Consider the following 11,689-nt stretch of genomic DNA (forward strand, 5'->3'; position numbering starts at 1 on the left):
CGCCGGGAGTCTGTTTAAACAGCCCCGATGCTGGCGACGTACACTGTACGTCGTCAGTCACGAAGGGGTTAAAGAAATCGTAATTTTTTTTATTGATAATTTATTCACATTTTAAAAAAAAATTCTACTTTTTCCCCCAATTTTTTTCATAGGAGGTACCGAGCAGAATAGCCAAACCGAATACCGCTCAGCGACATTCGGCTATTCACTCACTACCGTTTGGCCCCAATGAGAATAGGCCGAACGGCAGAGTGTAGCCTGCCGAAGGTTCGGCTCAGCCAATCCAGATGTTGGATCGGCTGAGTGGAACGTGCTCTTCACTTCGGCTGAGTGGAACGTGCTCTTCACTTCAGCTCAGTCGAACATGCTGAGCATGTTCGGCTGAACCGAAGCCAATCGAAGCAAGCCGATGTAGGCTAATTTCAGCTGATGTACGGCTAATTTCAGCTGTACAAGCCTGAAGTGAATAGCCGAACAGCGTTCGGCTCACTTCACTTCGGGCGGGTTATTCACTCAGCTGCCTTCAGCAGCTGTGTGAATAACCCTCTTAGTGTGTCATAGCATAAAAATTATATATTTTTTTATTATTTACAATTAACAGATTAAGTAAATTAAGAAATGAACAAACTTTCCTGATTTGCCTGTGCATGGGCAGCCCCCATCATTCATAAACCAACAGATGTCCACTTAGATATTGAACAGCCAATATGCAAGATTTTATTCTACGAAGACTGCAACAATGAGTGAGTCCAATTTTTGTACAACCACTTCTTCTATTCACCACATGAAATATTTATTAAACGGCTCGGCTAAATGTTTAGATTAGTCTCCCTTTGTTATCACCATTAATATGCTATGCTAAAACGTCCATTTACTTCTCTGGAGAATGAAAATGCTTATTTACATACAGAACAAGTGGACACATTTATGAAAATACAAACAATATCCCTGTACCTTTAACAGACTTACACTGTGTGTGCATAGCAACTTTCATTCTACAGTCAAAAAGCTAAACAAAGATTTGCTTTCACCTCTGAGTTCTGTCAAATCAAGATAAATGTGTCATGCATTAAGACACATAGGCTCCTCTGTCCAAACTCTAGGAACATGTGTTCTCTGTAAAATAAGCCTCAGGTTTCTTTTGCTGCCTTTTCTATTATGCAGTTCATCAATAAATTGTCAGCGTATATTATTAAAACATATCAACAAATATATTTTGCATCCTGCAAACCTTAAAAACTATGTGTTAATAAAAAATGGCTAATCCAAAAAAACTCTTCCCAAAATTATATTACAATCAGAGTGACTGGCAGTGCTGGTGGTATAAGGAGCAGCATTTATTGTGTGCTTTACATTGATTGGAGGATATATTAAGATACTGTATGATCTGTCATTTGGATGCACACTGAAAGAAGATGTATGCAGACAGTGGCGGACCTCAGGAACAAAGGGCACTGGTGCAAGATTTTTTATTTTGGCCCCCTCCCTGTCTCTTGCAAAACTGGCACTGGCCACCTGAGAGTCCACACTGGCCAGCTGAGAGCCACACTGACCACTCGCGAGCATGCACTAACCACCCGAGAGCCCGCAGTGGCCAAATGAGAGCCCATACTGCCCATCTGAGAACCTGCACTAACCACCCGAGAGCCTGCACTGGCCAAATGAGAGCCCATACTGCCCATCTGAGAACCTGCACTGGCCCTTTGAGAGCCCCACTGACCACCTGAGAGCCTGCACTGGCCACCTGAGAGCCTGCACTGGCCACCTAAGAGCCCACACTAACCACCTGAGAGCCCCATTGACCACCTGAGAGCCTGCACTGGCCACCTGAGAGCCTGCACTGGCCCCCTGAGTGCCCCACTGACCACCTGAGTGCCCCACTGGCCACCTGAGAGCCCGAACTAGCCACCTGAGACTACAAATTTCGGTAACACATTATACAGCAATGCAGAATAATATTAGGCTACATACTCTGTGTTGCTCCGTGGTGCAACACAGGAGGGCTGTGCGGGGTCTCAGAAGGTGGGCTGTGCGGGGTCTCAGGGGGAGGGCTGTGGGGGTGGGCTGTGGAGTATCTCAGGAGGGCTGTGGGGGTCTCAGGTGTGCTGTGCGGGGTCTCAGGTGTGCTGTGCGGGGTCTCAGGTGGGCTGTGCGGGGTCTCGCGGGCTTGGGCAGCAACGCTGCGTGGTTCCCCAGGAAGGAGGAGAAGATGTGCAGGCGGCGCCGTAAATGGGGGCCGCAAATCACAGGAGCACTGCCCAGGTCCTAAGCAAGTGTGGGACCTCAGGCAGCCGCTTCAGCTTAATAATTTAAAGCGTCAGTATCAGCATTTAGTACTTGTGAAAATGCCCAGTATCAGCATCCCTAATATATACCATTCATCTACAATACTACTTAAAGGAGAACTATGAGGTCTGTGCTTTTCACTCACCTCATAGTTCTAGCCGACCTGTGACAATGAGACTGTCACAGGTCGGCTCAGTAAGTAACACTAGTTAAAAAATTTCAAATTGCAGTCTTAATGGTCTTTGCTTAGCAGCATTTCAAGCTTGAACTTCCATAGCTGGTAGTTGGTATTATTGAGCTTTGCGAAAGCAAACTTCATATCTGAATGACTTGCTATTTTCAGTAGCTTGGATCTGGCTCTTGTTGACTTGTAGTGTTCTGTTTAGTGTCTAAGCCCATAACCTTTGGTTATGTGTTTAATATAATAATATGATAAAGCACTGAGATATTGAGGAATGCTGAATTAAGTTTTACTTGCTTAGGAGGATATTACATCAGAATACAGCATACAGAACGCCCTGTATATATCATAGATACAGTAAGTATGCATAAGCATAGAGACTAACATTGCACTACAGCGCCATCTACAGCTCAAAAGACATAATTACAGTAACACAATCATATATATCAGCATATGCTGGTGCATTTCCAACAATTCATACCCTACATATTCCAGACTGATACACTGTAGACACTGCATAGTCCTGAGGAAGTGAAAGTAAATCTATTCTTTACATTTATCTTTTTCAATACATATCACTGCTACTATTTGCCTAAACATATGCAAATACGTTATTGAACAGGTCCCACATCTGTAAGCTTTTTATACATAAAAAAAACCAAAGCTATTGTAAATCAAATATATGTCCTTCAACTGATATTTAATTTGAGGCAATGGTTAAATTTGATGTCTTTTGAATTTTTGCTGCTGAAACCGGTTATTTTGTGTCCTAATTACCAGCTAAATCTCCAGTACGAAAAGATTAAAAGATTAGTTAAAAAATCCTGTGGGCATAAATTTCTCTTTATTAAGGGATAAAACCGGGACTCTGCGTAATATAACCCCACTAATATTAGAAAAAAAATAACAAGTTAAAATAGCTGAGTAGGTGTAATAGCTGTACTCCCATGATCCAACAATACCTTTCCACGTACTGGTACTGCATAAACTGTTTCATAATAATCCTTATGGTTATGTAGAAGGCAAGAGCATAAACTTGACTTTTCAAGTGTATATTTCTACTATTATTTGAAAGTCAAGTTCTTCTAACCTGGACTTTTAATACAAAGCTTAGACATGCTCTACCCCAACCAGGGATATAAACCACCTGGTTCAGGAAAACCTGGTGACAGGTTTAGCTGTCTTTGTGATCCCCTCTTACCACAACCTCTCTAAACCTTCCTATGTTATTATTATTCATATATTTTATCCTTTGGGCGATTGGAAGCCAGTGGAGGGATTGGCAGGGAAGGGGGTTGCAGACACTGAGCGGTTGGTTTAGGTGGATGAGTATGGCAGCAGCATTCATGATAGACTGAATGTGGATAGCTTGTGTAGTGGTAGGCCAGTGAGGAGGGAGTTGCAATAGTCAGGACGAGAGACAACAAGTGAGTGGATGAGCAGCTCTGTGGTACATTGGTGAGGAAGAAGCATATTTTGGAGATGTTACATAGTTACATAGTTACATAGTATTTGAGGTTGAATAAAGACATTAGTCCATCAAGTCCAACCTATTAGGATCTCATTCTAGGAGTACCCGTACCCCTGTATATTACGGTCCCTTAAGAAATCGTCCAAAAGTTTCTTGAACAATTCCACATTATTTGCTGAAATCACCGCCTGTGGCAGTGAGTTCCAGACAGAAGGTGAAGGCGACAGGATTTGGATAGGGATTGGATGTGAGGAAGAAAGGTGAGGTCCGAGTCAAGGATGACACCCTGCACCTGGCATGGGGGGAGGGATGGATAGCAGTGTTATCAATCTTAAGGGAAAAGTTGGGGGAAGGTGCACGGGCAGGAGGAAATACCATGAGCTCAGGTTTTGACAGATTGAGTTTTAAGAAGTGTTGTGACATCCAGACTGATATGTCAGTTAGAAGATTAGCATTAGTATATAACAACCTACACTTCAACCTTGACAGGCTGCTATGACAAATCAGTAAAAGAAGTCACATCTAGAGCTGTCACTTTTTAGTCTTCCTTCCACACGTGTGCTGAATGTGGTATGTTTGTGTTGAAACACAGATTAGACCTTCTTTATCTGAGACTTCTGGGTTTATTTTGTGTTTTTAACAGATCTATAAACAAAATCCTGTTTACAATTGTATTGCAGTTGCTGGTTCTTTAAAAATTGGTGATTTAAACTTTACTAGGGGCATAATGCTGCGGTTCAGAATGTATTATTTGTTTGAGCCGGATCCAAAAGCATAAACATTAGGCTGGTGTTCACTGCTCTCTACATACAGCTTCAGGCAACCACGTTATCTTGCAAGTCATTAGGCTGATAACTATGGATGCACCGATATATCGGCCGAAAATGGCACTTTTGGCTAAATGCAGAAAGTGCCATTTTTCTGGCCAATATAGCGGTGCACCTGTTCTTTCTCTCCTCCCCGCTGGGCGCTGCTCTGTTTCCCAGCAGGGAGGAGAGAAAGTGTCACAGGCGGCCGAGCGCTGTGAGCAGCCGGCGTCTCTAATCCCCGCAACGCTCAGCCTCTTGTCACAGATCAGCAGAGCGACGTGTGGGCGCAGACAGCCAGCGCTGTCACAGGAGGCTGAGTTCTCCTCCCGCACCGCTCGCTCGCTCAGCCTCCTGTGACAGCTGTCAGAATGGAGAGCGGAACAAACACTCAGCGATCGGTGATCACTGAGTGTTTGTACATAATTGAGGACATAGTGTGTTTACTATATTTTCAATTATGAATGGATGGGAAGTAATCTACATCCCCTCCTGTTCATTCATGATTGTGGTTATAGTAAACACACTATATCCACATTTTATAAATGAACAGGAACACTCAGTATAGAGGATTCCTGTTCATAACAGGGGCTGTAGAAAAAGGATTGAGAACTGTGTCTTCAATCTCTTTTTCTATTTTAAACGGGAAATATCAGTGGTCTGTTTAGACCCCTGATATTTCTCTAGAGCCCCCGAGAGTAAAGTAAAATAAATAAAAATAAAATCATTAAATAATTTATATTTTAAATAAAAAATATTTCTCTCTTTTCCTTTTTAAAAGGGAAATATCTGGAGTCTGTTTAGATCCCTAATATTTCCCAGAAGCATCTAAAAGTAAAGTAAAAAATAAAAATATTTAATAAAAATAAAGAAATAAAAATAAAATATAAAACATTTTAAGAAGTTTATAAAAATAAATAATAAAATATTTACAATTTTTTAAAAAAAGTTAGAAAAAAATCATTTTCGGTTTTGGCCCTAAATTTTTTTCCATTTCAGTTTAGTTTTTAAAATTTTCATTTCGGTGCACCTCTATTGATAACATCAAAATACACAAGTATGAAGATTTAATTCCATTTATAAGTAATTACATCATTGTCTGATGGCTATTTTGTTTTGAAACAGATTTGGAATACATTAGGTTTCTGGCAGAAAATCCTCTTCAGTAGCAGTTCAGAAAATGAGCCAAAACATAACCAGCTACTAAGTTTGGCTGTTAGAATGTAGAGTTAATTGACTTTACTGTGCTGTTAATGAAGTATTAAAATTATACACTAGGCTGTGGCCTTATGTAGGTACTGTAATTGGCTATTCCTACAGTTACTAAAGAGCATTGCATAAACCTTTCTTTCCTTTTTCTTGTTTATGCTATATCCCTAGGTACTTGAAGGTGCAATTCAGAGAAAACATGAACATTCTTCAATCAATTGAATGCGGTCTACTTGTGCATATGGCAGCCTCTCTAGCAAAATCAATCATGTGGCAACAGGTGCTATCCAAGCCCGGAGCTCTGTATGTAAAACTTGATTAGTTGCATTGCATTGCTTTCAAGAGAGCATAGCAATAGTTTACTAACTGTACAGTGGGACAATAATGAGGTTTGAGTCTATTAATATTAACTATATCTAGCTAAAGCAAATGCAGGCTGTCATTGTAGGTTACCTTAGCCTGACTCTTCTTCAGGTCTCTTCAAATTCCAAAAAACAGAGATCTGCTAATCTGCACCTGTAATCTGTATAGTTCTTAAAGGTGCCCATACACCTTACGATTATCGGACAAAACTTTTCGTCCGATGATCGAATAGTCGTACGATTTTCGTGCAGCAGCCCCATCCTGCCCCGATGATCGCAAGAATCATTTAGCCGTAATTAACCAAAAGCACCTGGACGAAATGCGGTAATTGATTTGCCGTATTTTCGTTAGCGCAAGCGCAGTGTACATCGTACGACTTTTAAAGGACGGAAACGCCAGCAACCTTACGACAATCGTACGATCTAGCAAAGTTTTCAAACATGCTTGACCGTCAAAAGTCGTACGATTGTACAGTATTGTCGGTCGGACACTGCAATGCACACATACGATTATCGGACGAAAAGTCGATCGCATACGATTATCGTCCGATAATCGTAAGGTGTATGGGCACCTTAAGTGAAGTCTTAAAAATGATTGTTATCTAGAGCTTCCCCTGGACCTGATGGGGATCAGCTTCAATTACTTCTTTATGAGCGGTGCCATAAACCGCTGATGCTTTGAAATGCTTTTGCCCAGCTCAGCTAATCCCCTTCTAAATTTGCAAGTGACAGCTTTAGATAAACACCGGAGGGAGGGTTAATGACCCAGGTAACCCGGCATTTACCCAAAAGTCTGAGTTCCAATATCAACTCAATTTCCTAACTTGGAATTGGACAGTGATATTGTAAAATTAAGTGCACAACTAGCTGTGTCTCGGCGAAACAAACATACCAAAAAAATATAGACTATAAAAGAACTTCATGACACATTATTATTTAGGGGTTGTCGGACCGTATTGAATATGAATACTACACTAACTGCTTAGTTATGAATTTAACCGTTTGGGAGGAGCAGAGGAGGAAATCGTAAAGGCTCGTCCCTCCTGCTCTTCCTACCCAGCCCTGCCCTAGGGGCCGGCTCCGTGACACCCCCTAGAGAGCTGACAAAAAGATGCTGCTGAGGCAGCTAGAGAGGCTCTTGTTTTGTAACATCATGGAAAGGAACTAAGAAGTTGCAACATCGCAGAAGAGTTCCCCTTTAATATCTGGACATCATCTGTGCAAGTCTTGCTTGAATCAGGAGCCCTTCAGACCCCTCTTTTGCTTATTGAACTTTGGACTCTGTCAGAACTCATAAAACCAGGACGGTTAAGTATTCTCTTTTTATTCCCTTTTATTTTACTGTTGTTATATATCTTGTCTCTCTTTATTAATATAGTTTTCTGTATATTTTACTGCACCGTTTCTTTTATTAAAGGATGATCTTAAAAATAGATAAGCTTATCTCTGTGCTCTAAATAAGAATTTAAAGTATTTTCTGTGAAGAGCGCAACTGTATGGTTAAACCTGTCATACAGGTGAAACGCGAATAATTAGAATATTGTGCAAAAGTAATTTCAGTAAGTGCTGCAAAAGGGGCCCAAACCAAGTACTGAGTACATATGCATGCTTGTACTTTTCAGAGGTCCGATATTGTTCTATGTACTATCCTTGTTTTGATTGCATGTAATAATCTACTTTTTTAAGGTTGTGGATTTGGGGTTCTTGGGGTTTTCATGAGCTGGAAGCCATAATCATCACAATTATGACAAGTCACGGCTTGAACTATCTTGCTTTACATGTAATGAGTCTATCTCATATATTAGTTTCACCTTTTAAGTTGCATTAGTGAAATAAATGAACTTTGCATAATATTCAAATTATTCGAGTTTCACCTGTATATTGCCAAAAGTATTGGGACACCCCTCCAAATCATTGGATTCAGGTGTTCTGTTAAATTCCCTTGCTACTAAATATTCCACGGTCAACTGTTAAGCTGGCCATACACCTTACAATTTATCTGCAGATTTTCTGTGGTCAGATGGAAAAGGTGCAACAGATTCCTCCATCTACACTTAACTGTGTGGATGGAGTAATCTCCACCTGGGCCAAACTGTTGCACTTTTTCCATCTGACCACAGAAAATCTGCAGATAAATTGTAAGGTGTATGGGCACCTTTAGTGGTATTATAACAAAGTGGAAGCGACTGGGAACCACAGAAACTCAGCCACGCAGTGGTAGGGCACGTAAAATGACAGAGCGGGGTCAGCGCATGCTGAAGCGCACAGTGCGCACAAGTCACCAACTGTCTGCAGATTCAATAGCTACAGTCCTCCAAACTTCCTGTGGCCTTCAGATTGGCACAACAACAGTGCGTAGAGAGCTTAATGGAATGGGTTTCCATGGCCGAGCAGCTGCATCCAAGCCTTACATCACCAAGTGCAATGCAAAGCGTCGGATGCAGTGGTGTAAAGCACGCCGCCACTGGACTCTAGAGAAGTGGAGACGTGTTCTCTGGAGTGATGAATCACGCTTCTCTGTCTGGCAATCCGATGAACGTGTCTGGGTTTGGCGGTTGCCAGGAGAACGGTACTTGCCTGACTGCATTGTGTAAAGTTTGGTGGAGTTGGGATTATGGTGTGGAGTTGTTTTTCAGGGGTTGGGCTTGGCTGGTTGTAAATCTGTACTTGCTGGCTGCTGCTGTCCTCTGCCAACCGCAAACTTCTCCCCCCCAGCATAGGGCTCCTGTTTAGTGTCAGGCACCAGTTGCTGCTGTCTTCTGCCAGCCCCATCCCCTACCCCAGTGTTGGGCCCCTGTTCAAAAACTTTTGATTCTGTTTGGAACAATAGCCTACCATGACACCTATTCTGTATTGTGCAATGTCTGTCTTGATCTCCTATATTTGTTAGCGATGCTCCACTCTTCACAGACCAAGGGTAATGCTAGATCCTGGGAAAAAATTGGGCTGAAATTTCAGAGGCTAAGATTCAAGGCCATTCAGATTATGAGAATATGCAAGGATAACTGCAAAGATTTATCGACCAGGGTAGTCAGCTGCAGCAAATTAAAGCCTGGATGAAAATTTTACATTCACCATTCATCGGCTGTCACTCATCACCCTTTCCCTAAATCAGTTTACAATTATTTTCATGTTAGATTCAAGTATGTCCTTAATGGTAACTGCTTCCACTTTTCAGACTGATCAGCGTATATTTCAATGTAACTGGTAGAAAAAAAACCAACTGTACACAGGAAAATTTAACCGCCCAGACTGCATCAGAGCTTGATTTGCGATATCCCTACAAGCTGCCATCACACAAGTATTTTAAATGTTACCACTCTCCATATAAATCTAATCAACTTAAAGTGAATATGTGAATTGGTGCCAGGCTAAGGGCGTTCAAATATTTACATATCCTTAAAAAGTAAAAGACCTAGAGTAAAACAGGCCCGCACTGAAAGCACTGTGGGGAATTGCATCCTCAAAAGTTCAGCAGAAGCACCAGAGACCTCTAGTCATTCTCTCAGTAGCTCAGCTTACCCTGCTGCCCTCTCCCAAAGAACTTTCTCTAGGTTTACATTTGAGATTAGAAGGCTGGCGGTAAAGCTTATTTACTCTTTGTTAAGAATATGGAAATATTTGAATGTCCATAGCCTGACCTCAGGTTCACTTTACATTATGATTAGATTTTATGGAAAGTTGTAACATTCCAATGTACATGCGCTAATAACAAAATCAGTATGTTCCACAAAATAGCTAAATTACTGTTGTAAATGTACCCCATTTTGTTGGCCCCATTCTGGTGACAAAGGAAGTGCCTATGTTGCCTTTCAATCTAATACCATAGACAGGATATTTTTCTATAATAGAACACAGAAAATCCTACAGAGAATGAACACTTCATTCCTCCTTGTTATCTGAAATTCTTATCTAAGTAATTATGTTAGCTCACATTACTTTTTCCATGAGCTGAGTAAAACGGGAAGCAAACATCAGCTAATTGCATTGGTTTTTCTGGGTATGATAATCACATAACACAAGCACAAAAAACATACATGCATATATTTCAGGCTAAGCCATGCCAAAATGTGTCATTATTTTAACCACTGCTTCTAGGGAAAGTTGGAAAAGCGAACGACAGATGGTCACACAATCTCTGCCAAAAGGTCAAATTAGTGTTCAAGCAAAGTCACTGCTTGTGATCATGCTTAAGTCTTTGTTCTACAATTAGAGCTTAATGGTGTTACTTACTGAGGTCACTTTGCGGTATATTTGGGCAGCATTCTGGCATTCCGAGTATGGATATTCAGAAGTGGCCATCTCCAGCATACACATCCCAAAGGCATAGACGTCTACTGCTTCATCATACTTCTCCTCATACATCTCTGGAGCCATGAACTCAGGTGTACCTGAGGATGTCCATATAGACTTTTTAGTAAAATTAATTTCAAGTGTAAAAGGGTATTTGTTGAGAAACATTCCTTAGGCCTATTCTTTTATTGACATGAAGAGATTCTTAACATGAACTTGTCCTTCAGGTTTCTGGGACTAACACTGTAATGCTACAGTTTTAGGGCTAGTTCACACCAGAACTGCAATGTGGGTTGCCGTGAATTTACAGAGATTTTACCACAATTGACGCGTTCTTTGTTTATTTTTTTGTAGCTTAAAATGGGCTTTCAGGTGCAGTCTAGTGTGTTTGCATGCGTTCCATTGCAATCAGGTGCTCCTGAAATAGGGCAAGCAGTATTTTTTTCTGAATGCATTGGAACGGACTGCACTGGTGTGAACAGAGCACCAGAAAACCCATTGGAAAGCATTGTGACGCGATTTTTATGCAGCTGCAAACGGAACAGACTGCATCACAACTGCATCTGCTGTGAACTAGCCCTTATACCACATCAATTGAACAGTTATGAAAAGTTTAGGTATACCACAGACCTACTTATGTATTCCAAGTAAATGTAAACAATAGACACGAGAAACAGAATATTTCCAGTTTACTGCATGCTTTCTGCAGATTCTATGAACAGTGCAGATATGATCTGCAGAAAAAACGTATTACAGATCTAAACATAGAGGTCACAGTTATTGTGCAGTGAGCATAGAGTTCAATAACCTGTCACCGACTACTGCATTTATAAAGCCCAGCCAGCATATGGTAGTGAGGTCTCCTGTGAAGAAGAAAGGCAATCAATCTTCCTACTTCTATGCACCTGCACAGGAGAAGCTTTAGACATCATTGATGTTTTAACCATCAATATAGTAAGACCATTTCATGGAGTGGCCACTCTAGACTTATTAATGGCTACATTTATTTATATGCAAGCCTCTGTAACAATTCAAAGAACATTTTCTTCTTTGCTTAACGGTCACAAAGATATATAGCTAT

General features: G+C 41.1%; 1 protein-coding gene across 1 annotated transcript in view; it reads right to left on the reverse strand.

Moving 5' to 3' along the window:
* The window catches only part of LOC108792749 (serine/threonine-protein kinase WNK4-like), a 73,768-nt gene that overhangs the window by 41,070 nt on the left and 21,009 nt on the right, over positions 1–11,689 (reverse strand). The window contains exon 5 of the mRNA XM_018563591.1: positions 10,549–10,706. Coding sequence (XP_018419093.1) covers positions 10,549–10,706 — 158 coding nt within the window. The remainder of the gene's footprint in view (positions 1–10,548; positions 10,707–11,689) is intronic.

This window comes from Nanorana parkeri, unplaced genomic scaffold, assembly GCF_000935625.1.
Source record: "Nanorana parkeri isolate BGI_ZX_2015 unplaced genomic scaffold, ASM93562v1 scaffold679, whole genome shotgun sequence".
Classification (NCBI taxonomy): domain Eukaryota; kingdom Metazoa; phylum Chordata; class Amphibia; order Anura; family Dicroglossidae; genus Nanorana; species Nanorana parkeri.